General features: G+C 46.8%; 1 protein-coding gene across 1 annotated transcript in view; it reads left to right on the forward strand.

Annotated features, from left to right (window-relative positions):
• The first annotated feature begins 12,503 nt into the window (after positions 1 to 12,503).
• The window catches only part of SPRED2 (sprouty related EVH1 domain containing 2), a 119,335-nt gene continuing 110,154 nt past the window's right edge, over positions 12,504 to 21,684 (forward strand). The window contains exon 1 of the mRNA XM_079940694.1: positions 12,504 to 13,168. Coding sequence (XP_079796820.1) covers positions 13,143 to 13,168 — 26 coding nt within the window. The 5' untranslated portion in view covers positions 12,504 to 13,142. The remainder of the gene's footprint in view (positions 13,169 to 21,684) is intronic.

Genomic DNA, 21,684 nt, shown 5'->3' on the forward strand with positions numbered 1-21,684 from the left:
ATGGGAGCATAGCCACACCCATTCATTTACGTATTGTCTGTGGCCACTTCCATGCCATAGTGGTTGAGATCAGTGGTTGTGACATAGATCACAGGGCCTGCAGAGCCAAAACTATTTACCTTTAAGAAAATATTTATCGTTTAGAAAAAGGTTTTAGCCCCCGCTCTGGTGAGATTGAGTTCATATATGTAAAGTGTTTAAAATTTAAAAACATTGCCTGGCCCTTGGAAAGCTCTCAGTAGATGCCAGCATTATTAACATTATTGCATACTCTTATAATAACACTTAACACAGGTACTCAGTAAAAATTTTTTGCGGAATAAATGAATAAACAGAGAGGTAAAGAGGAACAAGAAGCTGGGGTTGTGGAAGCTGCTGGAGGAGGATTTTCAAGAAGGTGGAAGTGGTCAGCAGGGTTAGGTGACAAATCAATATTGAAGGAAGATTGTCAGATTTAGCAATCAGATAAAATGACCTAAACTCGGAGCAGCTTATGTGAAGTGGTGAGGACAAAAGCTAGGCTATGGTAGGTTTAGGAGGGAGCGGAAATGAGGAAGAACAAATAGGAAAGTAGAGATTATACAGCTATGGGACAGCAAGTACTGAGATAAAAATGAACACATTTAGTCAGAAATGACTAAACCTGAATTTTTAAAAATCTGCTAACCAAAAATATCAGGTTTGATATACTGGGGTATCTGATGGCTCTTCTGCTCAACTCTAAGCTGTCTGGTGTTGGGTAAAACATCAATGGTTAAAATTCGAGTCCAGAACTAGAAGACAGACTTCAGGCAGAATCTTCAAGTCTGGACCATTAAAAGATTTATGATGATGTTGGTGATAATAAAGTAATGTTGTTTCTTTTTTCTCTTTTAAACACAACTCATTATTATTATTATTATTGTTTTATTTATTATTTTTTTGGCTGCATTGCGTCTTTTTGCTGTGTGCATGCTTTCTCTAGCTGCGGCGAGCAGGCAGGGGCTACTCTTTGTTGCAGGACGCGGGCTTCTCATTGCTGTGGCTTCTCTTGTTGCAAAGCACGGGCTCTTTGCACGCGGGCTTCAGTGGTTGTAGCACGCAAGCTCAGTAGTTGCAGCACACAGGCCCTAGAGCGTGTGGGTTTCAGTAGTTGTGGTGTGTGGGCTCGGTAGTTGTGGTGCCCAGGCTGTTTCTCTGCATCATGTGAGATATTCCCAGACCAGGGATCAAACCCGTGTCCCCTGCATTGGCAGGCAGATTCTTAACCACTGTGTCACCAGGGAAGTCCAATGTTTGTTTCTTTTGTGATGTTAATCATTGCGTCATCTTAACCGGTGTAAAATGAGAATTTCAATGCAAACAGCGATATAAATTTGCCTACAGAATATTTATTGTAATCGCAAAACAAAAACAGTACAGGCATTTTTGTTCATTCTATAAACATGTACTGAGTACTTTGCATGCACTATGCATTCTGATAGATATAGATATGTGTTTAGAACTTAGTTAATTTGGTCATTGCTTTCCCTATCCCCTCCAGGAGTTTATGATTTAGTTGGTGAAAAAGGCTAGTCCAAATAGGTTCAATATTTGTTATAAATGCTAAGGTACTAGTTTAGATGGGTTACAGCAGGGGCTCGAAAGAATAAAATAATTTATATGAAGCTATTTTGCCAGCTGTCAACTATTTGCCAACTATTTTTACATCTATACATATGTACATTAAGACTAAAGAGAATGATATCAACTCATAGCTGCTTTCTGGAAAACGTGTATGAGACATTTAGGATTCTGAACACATGAATATTATTACTGAGGTCTTTTTAAAGAGTCTACAAAAGAGTATGTTTAGTATGATCTTATTTTTATTAAAATATACACTATATTTTAATAAAATATACACTATACATAGAGGAAAAGTCTATAAAGATACACATTCAGAATATTATCAGGGGTTATACCTGGGAGGTGGGATTACTGGGATATTATTTTCCTTGCTATACTTTTTTGCATTTTAAATTTGTTTTTTTTTTTGTTTTTTTTCTGGCCACGCTGCCCAGCATGTGGGATCCTAGTTCCCTGACCAGGGATCAAACCCACGCCACGCCCCCCACCCTCCCACCCCCCCACACACAGTGGAAGCGCGGAGTCTCAACCACTGGACCAACAGGGCAGTCCCAGGGCTTACTCTTATAATCACAAATAACAATGGAACAAAACCATTGAATTTTAACCACATGTTACGAGCATACAACCTGTGTGCTTATAAGCTAGAGGTTTTTATGTTTTTTAGATTGTCAATGTTTGGTTGTTACATGAATAGCAACAAAAATTTCTTAGCCTACAAATGTTAGCAGATGATGTCTCAAAGAGATGTGTCTGGAAGTTAACTCTGTTGGTTAGTCCTCTTCTGCAAGTGGCAAACCAACCAGACACCTGCTGTTGAAACACTGGGATTTGCTTAAAACAGGGACTTCTGTGCATACAACGAATGAATACAGTGTGAATCACTTAGTTTGACCGCAAGTAACAAGACACTGGTAAAAAGTGGCTTAGGGCTTCCCTGGTGGCGCAGTGGTTGAGAGTCCGCCTGCCGATGCAGGGGACACAGGTTCGTGCCCCGGTCCGGGAAGATCCCACATGCCACGGAGCAGCTGGGTCCGTAAGCCATGGCCACTGAGCCTGCGCTCCGGAGCCTGTGCTCCGCAATGGGAGAGGCCACAGCAGTGAGAGGCCCGCGTACTGCAAAAAAAAAAAAAAAAAAAAAAAACAAAAGTGGCTTAAACAATAAAGACGTACTATTTCGCATCACCTAAAGTCCAGAGGTAGGTGGGTTCCAAGTCTGGTCAACTCAGTAGCTCAGAAATTCCAGGATTCTCAGTCAGCTCTCCTTTGATTTTCTTGGCATTCTCCCCCTGGAAGTGCTGAACACCACTGTCTCAAACAAGAACTTCTGAGGGCAGGCCCATATCTCTCTTTTGTTCAGGGATTCAAATTTTTTCCAGTATTTCCCTAGCAGACATCTCCTTGCATTTTATTGGTCACCCTGTGACAGTTCAGTGTAAGGAAAAACAAGGAAAAAAACAATGCTCAGTCAAAAGAAAAAACCGTGACCACCCCTAAACCAAGAACTAGAGAAAGGGATTACCGTTATTGCCCTAGACCAGCAGTGTGCAGTAGAATTTAACGGGAGCCATAATGCAAGAAAAAACGTATAGCTCCCTGGGAGTTCCCTGACGGCCTAGTGGCTAGCATTCCAGGCTTTCACCTTTCACTGCCACGGCCTGGGTTCAATACCTGGTCAGGGAACTAAGATCCCACAAGGCCCACGGCGTGGCCTACGTGTGTGTGTGTGTATATATATATATATATTTATATTTATATTTATATTTATATTTTTATATATATATAGCCGCCTGAGTAGTCTTTGGAAAGCCAAAAGCAAGTCTTCATTTTCTCCTTCATGAACGAGCTTCAACATCGATAAGCAACAGTGCGTCCTATCACCGTAACTAGAAATAAGCCCAAGGGTGCATCTGGTATTATTCCAACAAAGGCTCGTTAGTTATGGAATTTGGACTTTGAGTTCCTGAGGTACGGTTCTGGATGTGACCCTGACTATCTGTGTCATCTTAACGGAGTCACTTGGCTCATCTGGTCCCCAGTTTCCTCATCTTAAAACAGGTGGTCCTTTAATGTCCTTTGAACTCTAGTACTCCATGATTTTATATTACTGTTCAACCGGGGACCTTCCCAGCCCATATCTGAAATCAGAAGGCTGGGCCAGCAACACACAAGAAGTCATCAGAAGGGCACTTTCTCTGATGCCATGGAGCAAAAGGCACTTTTAGAGGGAAAGAAAGAAGGCAAACCATGGTGACTTGTCATTCATTTACTCAGTAAGTATTACAGGGCACCCACTATGTGTCAGAGTGACTCTCTATTCAGTAAGAGAGACAAAGACGTGGTCTCTGCTCTCAGTGAGCTTGGGAGGGAATATAGATAGGCAGATATCAAATTACAAAAGGTGTAAAGAGCGTTAGGGTAGAAGAAGAGGGTACACGTGGGAGGCGCCCCTAGCCCAACTAAGGGGAGGGGAGAGAAGCCTCCCTGGAGCAAAGCAAGTGATACCCAACTGAGGCCTGGAAGAAGAGTACTTGGTTGCCTCTCCTGGCATCATGGGAAATTGCCTGGCCTACTGGGCGTCTCATCCGACATTTTATCTTCTTCTCTTCTCTGACTTACTGTTTTTCTGGTCCTTTCTTCAATGCCTTTGCCCAGCTGTCTGTATATCTGGGATCTGGTGAGAGGACCACAGGGAAACTCTTGCAGCAAACTGAAAGTTTCTATTTCAGATCTTTCCACCACCATCATTTCCGTAATCCCCATAATCACCTCCACCACTATCACCACACCATCACTTCCACCCCATCATTGCTATTACCTTCACCACTACCACTCAACATCTCCACCATCATTTCCCCCATCAAAAGTACCACCTCTGCTACCATCAAAAAAGTACACAAGTAAGCCTTGCTTTAATTCCAAAATGATATATAAAATCTGAGTTAATACAATGAGCAAATTAAGGGATGATTATTTGCTTTTCCAAATTATTCAGTCTATAGCAATCTTAAATAGTTAAGTTTTCCTAGTGTTTTTTATATGTGCTTTGTTTTTTTCAGGCTCAGTGGCCATGGCTCACGGGCCCAGCCGCTCCGTGGCATGTGGGATCTTCCCGGACTGGGGCACGAACCCGCGTCCCCTGCATCGGCAGGCAGACCCTCAACCACTGCGCCACCAGGGAAGCCCTGTGCTTTGTTTTTTTTAACAAATATTTCAATTGCCTAGATCTCTTTAGGAATATACCTATTTTAAGAAGTAAAGCACACCAGAGACAGGATTTTCATGCTAAGAAAGAAGGGAAAGCATAATAAGTTTGAAATGTCTCTTTCTTCATTCACTAAATTATTGAGAAGAGTTTTATAGCACAAACAAATCTATTCAACATTAAGCAGTTTTAGTTACTTTGGCCGTAAGTCAGTGACTGTAAAGGCAGAAGTTAATTCTATCAATAGTACTCCTATACATAAATAGTATACCTATAAATATAGAATACTTATATTAAAATATATGACATACGTATATGCTTAGAGTATATTTTCTAATATATTTATCATATATTTGTATAAATAAATACATAGCACTTATATATGTGATCAATGTATATTATTACAAATATCCTTCCCTAACTGTGAAATTTGAAGTAGACTATAAAAATGGCTACAAATTCCTCCCATCCTTGTATGCACATCCCCTGCCATGTGACTCCGCTCCTCTTCTGGTCAAGAAGGAAAGTCTAATTCCCTGCTTCTTGACTTTTGACTCTGGGTTGGCTATGTGACTTCTCTGGCTAATGAGATAGTATAAACAAATGTGATGCAAGCAGAGGCTTGAAAAATGCATGTACTTTGGGGTTTGCCCTCTTGCTGATCTGGGAACCCTGCCACCACTGCCATGTGATCTAATCTGGGCAGGTCTACTGGAAGATAACAGACCACATGGAGCAGAGATGAGCTAGTCCAGCTCAGGCCAGACCAGTCAGCCTGCCAATCACCAGATACATAAGAGACCATCCTAGATCATCTAGCCCCAGCTGAGCTGGCCGAGGCCAGAACAGTCACCTGGTCTAAAGGCCACACACTCATGAGAGATAATGAAATGTTTATTGTTTTAAGCCACACAATTTTGTGTTTTCTTTTGTTTGTTTGGTTTTTGGCCACACAGCATGTGGGATCTTAGTTCCTTGACCAAGGATCAGACCTGAGCCCCCTGCAGTTGAAGCACCGAGTCTTTACCACCGGACCGCCAGGGAAGTCCCTTGTGGTGTTTGTTATACAGCAAAAGCTAACTGATACAGGGACCATATCTTACTGAGTTTTGTTTTCCTCTTTTCCTTTTACTCATTCCAAAAAGCTTGGGTAAAACGTTTGGTTGCCACAAACATATGATCTTTAATTTTCTTCCAATTCTAAAAGTTCATATTCTTATATTATTAAGCATCCTTTCTCAGTTATGAGCTTTACAGAAGAAAGAGGCTGGGGAATAAAGGTAGTAAAAATGAGGCATGATATTAAGAGTGAGAAGGGAGCTGGAGATGTGAAATAAGGTGGTGACAATGGGATGCTAAGGCCAAAAAGAGAGATTGGTACAACTCATATAATGTTGACTAACTTCCTGGGAGAAATTTGTTCTATTAAATCAGAATCTCTATGAAATTCCCTGGCACTGACCCCAGATGTCCCTATGTTAAATTGCAAACAGCAAACATACATTCTAAAATTCCCTTATGTTCCATTCCTTAGTTCCTCTCAATCTTTTTCACTATCCTAAATATGGCTTTCTATTTTGGTAGTTAGAATTTTTTTGGCTAGAAGTGACAGAAGCCCAACTTGATCTAAAAAGGCCAGATCATCCTCAAGCTTCAGGCAAGGTTGAATCCAGTTGCTCAACTGATGTCCTCAGGGAACTGTCCCTCCATCTCCATCTCTAGGTTCTGCTTTCCTATGTTCTGGCCTCCCTGTATCCCTCAATCCCTGACCTATTTTGTGGGTCTCAGAGTTGAGTGGTAGCAACTGTCTATTCGTGATCAAGCCCTCCTCCTGTTACCCCGATCATGTCAGAGGCACTGAGATCCATCCAATTTCCCAAGTCAAAAACTTGGAAGTTATCCCAGACCTCTCCATTAGTCTCCATATCTAATAGCTCATAAAGCCAAGTCATTTCCATCCCATCTGTGTCTTTGGAATTAGTTTTCCCTCTCCATGGCCAATGCCACTGTGCTTTGTCATGCATTGTTATTTCTGTTGTGGAAGAAGAAAATTTCTCCCTAACCAGTCTTTGCTTTGCTTCCTGCAAACCATCCTCCATGCCTGGAGTAATCTATTAATAATGTAAGTCTGAGTCTACCATTCCCTGCTTAAAATGGGTATGTAACTTATATAAGCCGCTCCATAAATTTAGGGTACAAACATGATCCCATTTGGGGAGTTTTCCAGTGGATCACTTGAACCTCACCTGCCCTGTTGGCAGAGATCTTAGGTTGAGTTCCCCAGAAATAGAGCCTGAGCTGGGGATAAGCGTTGTTATTTTAGAGGCCTTATTGCTTCCCTGCCACTGGGCTATGACTAAGCCCATTCTAAACCACCCTGTTTGGCCTAATTTATAATAGAGTCTTGGGGTAGGAGATCGAAGATTGGTGTCTTTCCTCCCAGGAGACCAGAGGCTCCTCATTTAAAATGCTGTGTACCTAGTGCCAAGCTCTGTCTACCTGGGGTCTCAGAGTGGGACCATGATCCAGTCATAAAGGATTCTTTTATGTCTGAGGTCAAAAACTCAAATGCCTACAGGAGCCAGAAGCCGGACAGACTCGGCAGCAACCACTCTGCTGCAATCAACTGTTACCAGGCAAGAATCTGGCACTCACCATCCCCACATCTTTGGAGTTTTTTCAGGAGGAGCTAAAAATCTTGATTTTTATGTGAAATATTCTGATTTCCAACTGTTAGCTTGATTTCTTTAAAAAAGCAGGCAAAACAAAATTTATCTGGGGCCTTATCTGACCCAGGGGCTATCAGTTTGCAAACCCCCAAACAATGGATGCCCACTTACCTTAAATTTGCATAACTATAGGGGCCCCTGCAAAGAGCTGGGACTGGACATAGCTCAGCTGTGAACCTGCTGCAAAAGGTTCCAAGACTTCAAGAGAGTCTAACCTCCTTTAGCATGGTCTCTGCTGCCTCCCTGACCTGCCCTTCTCCTCGCCTCTCTGTTACCCTGGCTCCCCACACTGTCACACCTTAGGGCCTTTGGGTCAGTTATGTACGCCCTCTCACCTTCCTTCAAGATCTGGCTCAAACACCCCTTCCTCTGGGCAGCCTTCCTTTCCCTGACCTCTGCTTTTTCTCCTGCTTACCGCATGTTTTAGAGCAGTTATGCCATTGTCCTAACGCTTTCTTCACGGGACTGTTGCCCCACCTGACTGAAACCCTAGAGGGCAGGAGGTTCATTGACCACTGTATCCCCATAGCCTCACAAAGCACCTGGCACTTTAAATGCAGGTTGGAGGAAAGGGCCTCCAGTTTGAAAAATAATGACCAGACCACTGCCTTTCACATGCCAGAAATACATCTATGAAGAACCAGTCATTTTATTTTGAGAAAATAAGTTGAAACTTGGTGTTTAAGAGAAGGGGTAAAAAACACCTCTGCATCCTGTCATCTTTAAAATGACTCCATATTTGTGAAATACAGTTGGAAAGAATAAGTGTTTATACTTCCTCATCTTTGGACGTAGCTGAAGCTTCTAAGAAGAGTTCTAGAACAAGAGAATGGCTAAACACCCGTTGCACTGCTTTTCTCCCAGACCTCAAATGTCCCCAGGGCTTTTACAGCCGGGGATGTTTGCTGCCTCGGAGGGGAAAGGGAACCAGCTCCTCCGAATGAAACAGCACTTCTACAGAGGCGAGGCCTTCTGAGGGAGAGCGAGCAGCCACAGCCGAAAGGACCCTTTGCATAATCTACTCATAAATTGAGGCTGCAGAGTTGTAAACTGAAACTCCAGGGGCAAACCCTAAGCGGTTACGTTTTCTCAACGAGAAGGTTGCCCAATCCTGTCAATCATCTCTTGCTCTCTCTCTCTCCCGGATGCGAGCGCGCGCGCGCACACACACACACGAGGTTCGGTGGACCGCTGCCTTGACCCTTGACTTTGAGCCTCTCTCCTACTTGATGTAGGGATTTCAGGAAGCAGCGAGCTTTCATTCATAATACATGAACTCAAGGGAGGAGGGAGGCAGGGACAAGAGCCTTTCATCTCTGCTATTTAAAATCCCAGCCTTACAGCTGAAAGGGAAAATGACCCGGGAGCCAACGCCATCGGCGATGAAGTATTCACGATAACAGGACGCAGGAGCGCGTCAGCGGCGTGCCCGCCGGCTATATATACCGCGCCGATTATGCAATCGGGCTCCAGCCATTCATGCCGGGACTGGGGCGCCGCGCGCCAAGGGTGGGGGTGGGGCATCATTCCCGGGTGCCGGGTCAGTTTCTGAGTTTGCATCATCCCCTTCATTACGAGAGAGCTTGGGTTTCCATTCCGGCCGGCGGGTCTGGGGGGAGGCAGCCAGGCTGCAAAGTCGCTTGGCACACCCTGGCACACACGACTGCTTATTTAAACAGAATAATAAAAGCACCCGGGCGCGGCCAAACTGAGCGCAGGGCTGGGCTCCCGGCAGGCCGGAAGGAACTGATAAAGCGGGAGCTAATGCTACCCGCTCCCTCCCGGGTCGGAAGTGTCTTCCGAGCGCCGGTCATTGAGAAATACCTAAGGGGCAGAATGGGGGTGAGGTGAGGACAGGCGGAACGCAGCTGCGCCCGCCTCGCGGGGCGGGGAGCGGGGGGCGCCGCGGCGGTAGGGGGGCTCCTGCGGGCCGCGGCCGGGCAGCACAAACCTTAGGGCACAGTGGAGTCCTCCCCCAATCACCCCCTATCCCACGCCCCCACACACCCGGGAGGAGAAGGGAACTGATTATCACCAGCCCACCCCGGGGAGATCTACACTCCCCGCCCTACCGGACCCCGACGGGCGAGAAGTGGGAGGACGCAGAGCGGGGGCGAAGGACAAGAAAGAGCAGATTGCTGAAAAGGAGAAAATGTCCGCTTCTCCCCGCGCCCTTGCGGGGCGGGAGGGGGCGGGGGCCGCGGCCGGCTTCCGACTTAAAGGAGACCTGCGGGTCTACTGAGCATGCCCGTCCGGCGGTCGCCGAGGGTCGCTCCGGTTCCGGGCTCCAGGCTTTCCAGGCGGCTGGCGAGGAGGATTCGGGAGGGGGTGCTCCCGGGCCCCGGACTCCGGTTGAGAGGCGGGTAGGTGGGGGTCCTGCTGGGGGCTCCGCTAGGTTAGCGTGAAGTTGTGAGCAGATCAATATTACTTTTGACGCTGTACGAGACACCTTTGGTTTGCTTTCCCTGCCCCTTGTTTCGCTGGTTGTGTGGGAGAGACCGTGATGCGGGTATTTAGCTCTTTCAGCAATGTCATTAAAGCCCTGAATCCATGATACCCCCTATTCTGGAAACAATCCAGTAGACTTTGATAACACCCTGATAGATCAAAAAACATTTAAGTTATTCGCCCACTACCGCCATTTATTTTTGGAGTTGCCGGAGTCACAGTTAGCAATTGATGGGGGGGAACAAGAGGTGACCTGCTAGGAACATTTTCATCAAAAGGCCCCTTTTGGGTAATGAAGAAGGCAGAAGAGAATTGCAAGGTTTTCTTTAGAGGAACACAGAGGACCAGGAGCGGTGGGGGGAGCATTTGGTAATCCACAGGCTAGAAGGAAGAAATGGTTGCCATTAATCTCCTATTTGCAGAGTGCGTAACACAGCAGTGCCTTCACTTTATAGCCATTTAATCCTCCCAACGACTCTATGTTGTGGGAGTTATCCTGACACTACAGACACCGAACCCGAGGCTCAGAGAACTTAAGGACCTGCTGGAGTCTGGCAGCAGGACAACCAATTTGGGACCTGGTTACTCCTGGACCTTGGAATGTTTTGTTCCTCCGGCTGCCTGGTCCCTGGGTTGGGCCAGTCATTCACTGCTATTAGCAGGGAGCTGGATGAATGAGTTGTGATAACACAGAATCAGCTTGCCTACCTGCAGAAATTAATAACCACCTCGCCTGCCACCTTGCCATTTGAGTACTCTGAAACTGGAGGGTGGCGCCGAAGAGATGCCCATTGGGTGGATAATTTTGACATGGACAAATGTCCATGTTCCTGGAAGTTCAGGAATGAATGAGTGGGAACTCTTTCAAACATTGTTGAGAAAAGCAACAATGGGCAAAGGTGAGAACTGGGTAGATGCCTTAGCCTTATGGGGATTTGGACAACAACGAGGTCTTGCTTTGTTCAGTGCTTTCTCATAGACCCTCAACGGCCTCAAAAACAGAAGGACAAGCGTGGCCTTGTTATCTTTGTTTTATAAAGAAACTGAAGAATTGCTAAAAGCCTCACTCAGGGTCTCAGGACTGCTAGGAGAAAACCAGAACCCAGGTGTTCCTCCCCTGTCTAGTGCCCTTTTCACCACCACACAGCAGCACTCAGCATCAAGGGTGGGTGGAACCCAATCCACGCCCACCAAGATCATGGTTATCGTAAACACGAAGGCTAGGGTAAACCACTAGCTTTTCCTTGACTCAAGGTGAAATTCTGTCTTCGGAGTACTTGTGGCTGTCCAAATGCATACATGTACACTTTAGGTATACTACATTTGAGGCATATAATCTTCTCTTAATTTGTTCAGTGGTTGCTATTAAGTTAAAAATCTCTGTGTAGTGTCTTGGCAGATTCAGGAGGATAGAAAAGTACTGCACTGGGAGATCAGGAAGGGGCAGAGACTGCATCTCTTGCTCCCTAGCAAGACCCCAGAAGGAAATATCCAATAGCTATGGAATTTGTGGGACCCACTGCAGAGTAACAACGTGAAGCCCCTTGTTCAAACACCATAAAGAATTTCAAGACTGCAACAGCAGAGCATCAAGCCAAGCAAAGATCCTGTTACAGTTGTTTAGGTTGCCTGCCCATTGCCTAGACAGTGCTGTTTTAGAAAGTGCAGGCCCATCCAGGCCCAGGGTCCCAGGCCAAGGCAGGAAAAATAATTTAAAAACAAAGGGGAGGTGGAGGGGGAACAGGGCTCGAGGAGCTCTCCATCTCCCCATCTCACTGTGCCAAAGCCCAGGCAGCTGGCAACCTCTGGGCCAAGAATTGTGGCGTTCAAGGGTCTGGGACAAGGGCCATCCTCCACCAACTTGAGAGAGATTTACTGAATAATTTAAAAAACATATTTGGGTTTACCTTTTAACCTGGGAAAGTCTTTCATTTCTACTGGAATGCAAACGTTTCTGGGTTGTGTTGGATTTCTTTTTTTCAATGTACAAATAATGATTCCTTAAAATTGCCCATTCCCCTACTAAGAAAAAAAAAGATCATAAGATTCACATGAAACTGAAAAGCCTCTGACGTTCAGAATCTTGGCAAAGGCACCTGTGCCGCCCCCCACTCTCCCGCTCCAAGGTCGGGGATAGTTGATCTTCTGATCGCGAGCACCCCTCCGGCCCTCCTCTGAGCTCCTCGTCTCCGCCCCCCCCCCCCCGCCCCCCTAGTCCTCCGATTTTTAATCCAGGGGTTTCGAAGGAGGGAGGGAACCAACCGGGAGCCAGATGTGTGCGAGTCTGCGGCTGCCGCCTCCTCCCTCCTCTCGGGCATCTTAAAACCCGGAGCGCTAACGAAGGAGGATCCGGAGTTAGACGCGGCGCAAGTAACTCCGCTCCGGGGCTCCTCCGGGAGTGGAAGCCAGGAGGGAGGGTGGGGGGTGGGGGGGAAAGGAAGCCGGGCATGCTCAGTAGACGGAACAAAGTTTTTTTTTTTCCTCCTTTTTTTTTTTTTTTTTTTTTTCGGTCGCAAGTAGGAAGCTTTTTGCACTCCACCACCTCTGGCCGCTGGGAAGACGTCATCGCTTCCGCCCTACTTCCTCCTCCTGTTGGCGGCGGTGAGAATCCAATATGGAGTAAATCGGCGGAGTCAAGAGATGGGGCTCGTACCGGGCGCCCTGCACCGCCTTCCAGGCGCACCTCCCCCGACCGCCGAGCGCTCCCCGGAACCGTGATTGGCCCGGTTCTCCGGGGGCAACCCCGGACCAAGCCCCCACCCGCGGCCCGCCCTCTCCTCCTGCTCTCAGCGGTCCCCGCCGCTCCACGGCGCTCTTGTTTTTCTCCTCCTCTCCCATCGCTGTCCCCTGCCCAAATCTCTCCTCTCCGCCCGCCCCCGAGCCCCCGGAGCCCCCCGCCCGCCTCGCCCCTCGGCGCTGCGGCGCTCACTCCCCCCCGAAGCTTGCCTGTGCACCCCTTCCCCCAGACCTCACCCCGCGCTCCGGTCGCCCTGCTTCCCCTTCTGCCTTCTGCGGCGTCCCCTTCATCTCTAGCAGCTCCCCCCAAACAAATCAGGCGATCTCCGGAGATGTGAAGAAGGGGGGTGAGCAGACAGGAAGATGAAGGGAGCAAAGCTGCCCGCCGCGGGACAGGCGTCTAGGTGAACAGGAAAATGACCGAAGAAACACACCCGGACGAGTAAGTTTGGCCGCGGGGTGGGACGAGGGTGCCCCGCAGGGGCAGCGTGGGGGCCGGGGCTGAGAACGCGGGCGGGGACTCTGGTTGGGTGAACTTGGCGTGGGGTGCAGTGACTCGCTGGCCTGTGGGCTTTGGGACGCGAAATTTCCTGCTTGTTGAAGTGAGGAGGGGGCGAAAACTGCTGCGGGCCAGCGGGGGCGCGCCTTGGGTCGGCGGGCTGGTGGCCGCTGCGGGGACCAAGGGCGCGCGGGTGACCTCGGGGCGGTCCCCGTTCCCTGTCCGGGGACTCACAAACACTCCTCCCGCCGAGATCCTCGGCGGCGGGAGCGGAAGACCTGACACCCCCGCTCCGGCTTCCCGGGGTCGGTGGGTTTTTACACGGTGACTTTGTGGCTCTCCCAACCGCCGCTAGCGCCGCGGTCCCTTCGGGAGCCCACTGGGGCCGAGGCTCCGCCATGTCGTTTTCCTGAATCGCTCTCATTTGCATACCACATTTTCATTCATAAAAAACACGGCGGAGCACAGGGAGGACTGGGCGCGGGCTGCGCGGGGGTCTGCGTGCGCCCGGGTCCCCGCGCGGGCCGGCGTGCTGGAGCCGCCCAGGGGTCCCGCGGCGCGTGTGAGTGTGTGTGCACGCGCCGGCGGGCCCAGCACAGGCGTCCCGCGGGGTCTGGGCTGCTCGCTGGGCGGATCAGAGGTCGTGCGGCGGGGGCGGGCGGAAGCGTGCGGGGCAGCGCGCTGCGGACACGTGTGTGTATGTATCTGTGTGTGTGTTTATCTGTGCGTGTGCGCGTGCACACGTGTACGTGCCCAGCCCGCGGGCCCGAGGGGAACAATGCTCGGGGCGCTTCGCTGGAGGGTCTCTGTGTAAAGCCTCCCGCGGGACCCGTGTCTTTCTCCAGCCCCGGGCCAAGGGTGCAGCTCCCTCCGGCTCCACGGTCGCCGAGTCCGGTTTGGCTTTCTCCCACCCGCGCCCGAGGCGTTTCCGATCGCGGATGCAATAGAATCAGGGCCGCCCGGCCCCGTGCCTGAGGTCGTCGGCTTCGGGTCCGAGCGGTCACCGCACCGCGGCGGCCGTCTCTGCTCAGTGGCTGTGCCCGCCGCCAGCCACTTTTTTTTTTTTTTTTTTTTTGTGAATAAGACGGTCTCCTTTATTGTCACATGATATCCCTCCCCTCCTCCCCTGCACATTCATAAATCCGGAGCCTGCCTCGGCTCCTTTCATTCAGAGCTGCCATTAGCCAAGGTAGCGGCGGCGCCGGCTGGGGCTCTTTGGCCGGGGCGCAGAGAGCGGGTCTGTAGCCGCCGGGACTTGCCTGGAGGGAGGCCCCGTGCGTGTGTGCAGGGGCGTGGGGGCTGTGGGTAGCCCCCGCCCGAGGCCCCGGGTCTTTTGCCCCCGCGAGCATTGAGACCCGGGGCAGAGAGGGGAAGTGACTCAGGGCTGGCCGGCGTTGAGGGCTATGCAGCAGGTGACAGAATGCTGTGCTCTAAGAATCTACTCATTTTTTTTTTTTAAATGCCCCTTTATCCTTTGGCGTCTGCTGTCACCAGGCTGGGCGGGAGGGGGTGTTGGGAGGGTTGGTGTTTGGGAAAGGGAATTTCCTTTCTGTGGGTCCCTAGGGAGCTTTGACTGTAGTAACTCCTGGTCTGCCGGACACGCGTCCGTAGCTGGAGAGGATCCCGCCTGGTGTGCGTGTCCGCTGCCCCACCACATCTACTGGTCTTTCTATTTTAGACCTTTTGCTTTGCCTTCATAGACTGTATCTTGAAATCGTAAAATGTTGCCCTTCTAGGGCTGAAATATGGGGCAGGGGGAGGAATATGCTGCTGCGCCTTGCCCCTTTTTGGACCTGACTAATAAACAGGTATTTTTATGGGTCCTTGTTTGGCCCTGCACACACAGTTAGCGGTAGCAGCAGGGAGGGACGGTTGCCATGCTCTGGGCTTGTTGGAGATTGGTTCATCGCCCTAGATTGGGTTCCTTGGCTCCATCCCTCGGGGATACTGGCCTGGCCGCTCCCTTTTCAGGGCAGCAGGTCGGCTGTACATCCTACCCCATCTGGTATCCAAAGCAAAGGGATTTCATGTGGAATCACCAGCAAGAAATAAATCTCTCTCTTCCAGGCTTTCTGAGCAGTTCAGCATGGAACCGGCTGCCCCCACTGCTGTCAGAAGCCCAGTTGAGACAATGGATATTTGAGGACAGGTTCTGGTTTCAGTTAGAGAATCAGAAAGCTGTGGCACCTTAGCGCACTGCAGAAGTGGCCTTCTCGGGATTTCTTTTAATGTAATGACCTTGTCATGAGACAAGAAATGCCTGGTAAGAAAACGGGCAGTTCGGGCTGTAAACTGCCATTTGTGGACTCTGTCCATTATATTGGTTAACGTTCTTATGTAATGATCCCTCTGAAAAAAATTCCTTTTACATGCTGGTGCCAGGAAGAAGGTTTCTCTCTGAGTTACAGAGCTAGCTGTGATTGCTTTTTTTTTGTTTTTGCTACCACTTTCTGGAAGCTCAGCTAAAATTTTTGCTTGATTATGGTAGCCATATTAGCTTAGGTTTTCGCTAGATTTGTTTACTGCTCCTCTATATTCATTACAGTCTCCTATTTTCTAATGGTTTTATGTTTGAGGTCCCTCAGATAATCTTTCAGAAGTAGACAAGGTGTGTTACTTATAAGGAAGTGACATCAAACTGGAGACTTGAGAGATATATTTGTGCATTAGGTGAAATAGATTTTCCTGATAGTCCACATATATTTAAGGGTTTTATTACACAATACAGGTGTTTAAATACGTTACATGTAGCATCAGAATACAATAACTCAGTCTTGCAACTGGTAAAATCATGCTTAATTTTTTTAAAATAATAAGTTTTGTCTTCTAATGTTCTTTTCCGTGTCAGTTTAAAACTCCTCCCTAGGGAATTCCCTGGCAGTCCAGTTTTTAGAACTCTGTACTTTCACTGCTGTGGGCCGGGTTCAGTCTCTGGTGGGGGAACTAAGATCCTGCTAGCCGTGCAGTGTGGCCAAAAAAGAAAAGAAAAGAGAAAAATAAAAGTGTTTTCTAATAAATACATGCTCATAAATTCAGGAATGCTCTTTTCGCTGATGGTCCTAAACAACAGCTTCCATATAGAAAATACCCTGATCCTTTTTTGATCCCACTCCAGATAGAAATGCATGTTAAGATTTACAACTCCACAGATCTGCTTTTTAATAATTGAAAAATTAACGAGCATCAATAAATTATTGAAAGTGGTCTTTTGTATACAGGGAGTAGAAAATGTTTTTTAAATCATATGTATTCTGTCTGTATTCTTAAATCATTTGATCACGGTTATAAATGATTTGGAAATTTGCAGACAAAATGAAGAAACCCTTCTCAAGCAGGAGACACCTGGCTACCATTCAGCTTTCTATTTTGTTCATGAACTCTTCTCTGCAACACACATCTTGCTGAGAATGGATTTGTAGCTCTGCCCTCGCACATATTTTCCCTAATGTTGGAAGATTTCCCATTTTTTTTAAAAAAAGGCTCTAATATTTTTGCTGAACCATTTCAAAGAAATTAGACATTAGAACTCTCATATCCAATTACTTGAGCTTACTTTCCAAAAGACGAGCATACTATCCCGTGAAACCACAATACCATGATCACACTTTACAAAATTAAGAATAATTCCCTGTTGTCTTTAACTCTCAGTCTCAACTGACTGAAAAATGTCTTTCTAACTGGTTATTTCAGCCAAGGGCTGAAGATCCCGCTTTAAATGCATTTGTAACATATTCTTATGGCTCAAGGCTTAGCCATTTGGTCACTTTCTGATCTAAGGCAAGTTACTTATGTATCTCACTTTGCTTTTATCTGAGTGAGTAAAATGGGAATAAATATTACTGATGTCGTGGAGTTGCCGTGGGAATTAAATGAGCCAGCCTGTGTAAAGCTTGCAGCCCACACTAGGAATAACAGGTGTCTGGTGTCGGCTCTGTGCTGGGCACTGAGATAGGTGTCTTACAGGCTCACTTTCAAATAACCGTGTGAAGGAGGTGTTACCCCATTTAACTGATGAGGAAGCTGAAGAGAGCAAATAACTTTTATAGCGCTTTACTCATTTAGTCTTCTCAACAATTCTATGCAGTAGATGGTTTTATTACCTCCATTTATAGGTGCGGAAATCAAGGCCCAGAGAGGTTAAATAACCCCAGCAGCCTGGCTCAGGAAGGACTGTGTTTTTAAAGCACCATGAGGTACTGTCTCAGAAGGGGAGAGGGTGGTCAGCCTTAGTTATTCTCAGAAGGGGAGAGGGTGGTCAGCCTTAGTCATTCTGACTTCAGAGCTCACACTGTTTCTGACAGTCACGCTGTCCCTAATTCTTCTGAATTGATGACAGTCTGTCATTGCCATAATTTCTTTCATTTCCCTTATCTTCCCTGAAAATGCTATGAAGCACATACTGAATTAAAGTGAATTTAAATAGACTTGGGCTTGAGCATTCTGTGATACACCTTAAGATAATGGGAGGAGTGTGAATTCAGAGTTGATTATTACTGGAATGTTCGCTCTACAGTCATTGAAATAAGAGTTGTGGTAATTAGACCCATTACAAGTATTGATCTGTTCTCTATGCATTAGCCTTAAAAAAAAAAGGGGTGTGTTTCTACTCTACCTGAATAGAATCCTTAAATGTTGAAAACAGAGTTGACTATGCAGAATTGGAATCTTGGTCTCTTCCTTAGAAAATCTTGAAAGCAAAACAAAAACCTTGGAAAGACCTTAACAAGCTTATAAGCCAGGACATTGTCACTGTATAAAGACTTTGTCATTGTATAAAGTGCCTACTGCAAGGCTGTATGTCTTGTTAGGTGGTGGGCCTGGACTAACCTCCATCTGTTGGGTTTATTTCCACAGGGATCTTAACAAATGCTACCTTTTTTCCAGTCCCTTTAACCAAAAACATGTATAAAAAGTGGATCAGTATCAGTACCGATACTATTCTGCTCAACAGTCTCCTTGCTTGTGCTGTTTATTCCGGAGTCATCTTTCTTCCTTTCCTTCTCCAGCAAGTGAAATTCTGCTCATTCCCCCCGCCAGCCAGCTCTGAGTCATTCCTCTTATGAGGTCCTCCTAGACTTTCCCCACCCCGACTCCCTAAGTCAAAACCGTGGGCTCTTTATAGCATTTTCCTCCCACACTGTGTGACAGTTATCACCATTTAGAGTTGGACTTACACCCAGCTAGATTCTGTCCCAGAACATGAGCTTTTGGGATTTAGGGTTACCTCTTAACTGCCTAGTTTTCTAACTGTTGTCCCAATACCATTGGGCACATTGTGGTTGCTTTTAATAAAGATCTATTAAATTAAAAAATGGATTTGATTATTTTAAAATGCTGTTTTGCCCCCGCAGACTAATGCAATAATTATAGTTGTCCTATTTGGTTAACTTAGGTTGTGTATAAACCTCCTTCTCAGAAACTCCGTGTTCACCTGAAACATGTCTTGTGGCAATTGGGTGCAGAACTATCTGGTGGTGGTGATCTGTGATTGACATCTCAAAACCATTTTGATTCCAATCACTGTTGTGAGAACTGGGAAGTAGAACGTCTTAAACACAATAAGCCAGGGCCTGTGTTTCTGCCTCTGCAGGAGAATCTCGGCAGAAATCACAGTATTATCAATTTGCAGTAGCTATAGGGTTCTGATGGAGTCTTAACACTTGAAGTTGGAGACAGCTGTGCTGATGAACTCCACTATTGGCAGAGTTCCTATATTATGGGGATGAACACAAATACACAATCTAACAGCAAAATCCTCAGAAACGGAACAAGATGATAACAGAGGCAGAGCAGGAAGTTTTTGTGTTCGGTTTTGGCTTGTTTTCTCTTAAGTAAATTGGGCTGATTTTTTTTTTTCAAAGACCCAGTCACATTGATAAACTCATTAACTATTCTTGTAAATGTTTCTTTTTGATCAATATTTAAGGCTAGAACACTGATGATTTTTTAAGGCATTGTCTAGGGCTTTTAGTCACTGGAGTCGAAGGAATGTTTTGCACTGGTGCACACCGTGCTCTGTGAAATGCGTTTTCTGTGTGCTTGCCCTAGTAGGCATAGAAGATTGTTACCACAGCTTGGTGTACCCTGTCAGGGAAAGGAAGTCAGGCCTGGATCTTAGTAAAATATTTGATATTAACTGGCATAGGAGTTGACTAAATTAAGAACCAACTGTTTTGTAACTACTCATTTCTCAGGTAATCTTTTGTCAACAATATGTTCACAGGGGGCACATGATAGCAAATCCTGTCTATGTTATTTATGCTACTTTCAAAGGGTAGTTGAAAATTTACTTGAAAACAAAATTTCTATGTTGACTTGCACTAAGGAGAAATGGATTTTGACTTCACCCTGGCATTTAGCAGTTGTGAGTGAAGAGATTGAAACAACACGGGCAGCTTCAAAATGTAGGGCTTTGGCCCCTCCTCTTTGTACTGAAATAACGACTTTTCAGATCTCGTTGTTTCCATTCTTAGATTTATCCCCTGTGGTCATTCATAAACGCTTAAAACTTAATTAGGCTAAGTTTTTTAACTTTTTAAAAATTATTTTTGGCTGCGTTGGGTCTTCGTTGCTGCACGCGGGCTTTCTCTAGCTGCGGCGAGCGGGGGCCACTCTTCGTTGTGGTGCGTGGGCTTCTTATTGCGGTGGCTTCTCTTGTTGCGGAGCACGGGCTCTAGGCGCGTGGGCTTCAGTAGTTGTGGCTCGCGGGCTTCAGTAGTTGTGGCTCGTGGGCTCTAGAGTGCGGGCTTCAGTACTTGTGGCTCACAAGCTTAGTTGCTCCGCGGCATGTGGGATCTTCCCGGACCAGGGCTCGAACCCGTGTCCCTTGCATTGGCAGGCAGATTCTTAACCAGTACGCCACCAGAGAAGCCCCTCAGGCTAAGTTTTTTAAGTTGTCTTTCCTAGTTCATCTTTGTGTTTCATTTTCATTGTTTATTCCTCTTATTTCTTTTTCTCATTGCTTTGGCTCTGCCTCCCTTATTGATTTTTCAGATAAGCACTGTTTGTTTTGTAATATTTGCATCCCACCCTAACTGAGAATGCACCCAGAAGCTTGGCCCGTCTGCCCTTCCCGGTGTGGGAATAATAGCTTATTGACCTGTATACCACATAGCTTGGCAGAGTGCTGAGCCCATAGTAGGCTTTCTGCAACCATTTATTGATTGGTTAACATAAATGTTCATTAATTGAAAAATAGTTTTACCTTATCTAAAAAATTAAATGACAATTCACATTGTACCCACATCCAAAAAGACTTTGAGTTTTATTGTTTGTTTGTTTTTGTTTTTTTCAGAACTACTGCGAGGGGCAGATTGTCATGATGGTAGTGGAAGAAACGTGGGCTTTGGGGTCACACTCTGCCTCTTCCCGCTACAGACTCTTAACAGTCAGTGTACTTATCTATAGTAGCATATAGTTGACTCTCTTGCCATCCCTGTCTGTGGTCTAGAAATCATATTACCAATAGCGTTCAAATTGTCTCTAAAACAAGAGTTAATAGGCTTGGTGGAAATGAGTGAGGCTGAGAGTTCTCTTAGGAGTAAGCTGGCTTATGGCTTGTTTTGTCTACTTGCGTGCCGTGTTGGTGTTCGCATTTTATATTTCCAGCCAAGGAATAAAGTGGATGCTGGACCAGAGGTTTAATTTAATCGTCAGCATCCCAATAATTTTACTCATTTTTACAGACCTTTGGAAGCTGGATAAGTGTGAATATAGTCTTAACATAGTCATTACATTTCTCTCCTTTGCTTAATAGTTTAAATCATATCTGGGATTTTTCTCACTCTCCAAATTCCAAAACCAGCCTGCTGTGCCAGGATGGTGTGCCCTGGCTCAGTGTTACTTTTCTGGCCCTGAAGGCTTAATGGTGGCCTTCTCACTAATCTGTGGGTGAACAGGTTTCAGATGAGGAGTTTGCTGTCTGCAAACCAGCTTTGAGGCCCCTACCATCCGTTCTTAGATGTCTTTTATGCTAAGGAAAATGAGTAGATTTGCTAGATTCCAGGTGTCCATTTGGAGTCTAGTATTCTCTGAATCTAAAGAACTTGACTTTAGAGCATACTTGGATCCTAACTGCAAAACCATGTATAAATTATTTATTGGCTAAAATAAATAGCAGTGGGGGTGAGGCTGGAGGAAAGGGAGAGACTAGCTGTGGAGTGCCATTCACTTACTGCACCCAGTGTTCCAGACACCTTACCTGTCAGGCAGGAGCTGAGCTGTGACTCGGAAGCACCCTCTGCCCTTGGGGAGCTTACATTCTAGCGTGCTAGACACTTCCATGTGCCTTAGGGGTGTGAGGCCAGTGTGGTCTGGATCATGGACTGACCGGCTGCCAGAGGTGTTTCCTCTCTTCTTCCTCTTCCTCTGCAGGGTTCCCCCCTCGAGCTGCAAGCATTGGGATTCCCAGATTTGGGGTGGAGGGAAGTCTTCCTCCAGAGCATTAGAGGAGCTACATG

Source organism: Stenella coeruleoalba (genome assembly GCF_951394435.1).
Source record: "Stenella coeruleoalba genome assembly, chromosome: 13".
Taxonomy (NCBI): domain Eukaryota; kingdom Metazoa; phylum Chordata; class Mammalia; order Artiodactyla; family Delphinidae; genus Stenella; species Stenella coeruleoalba.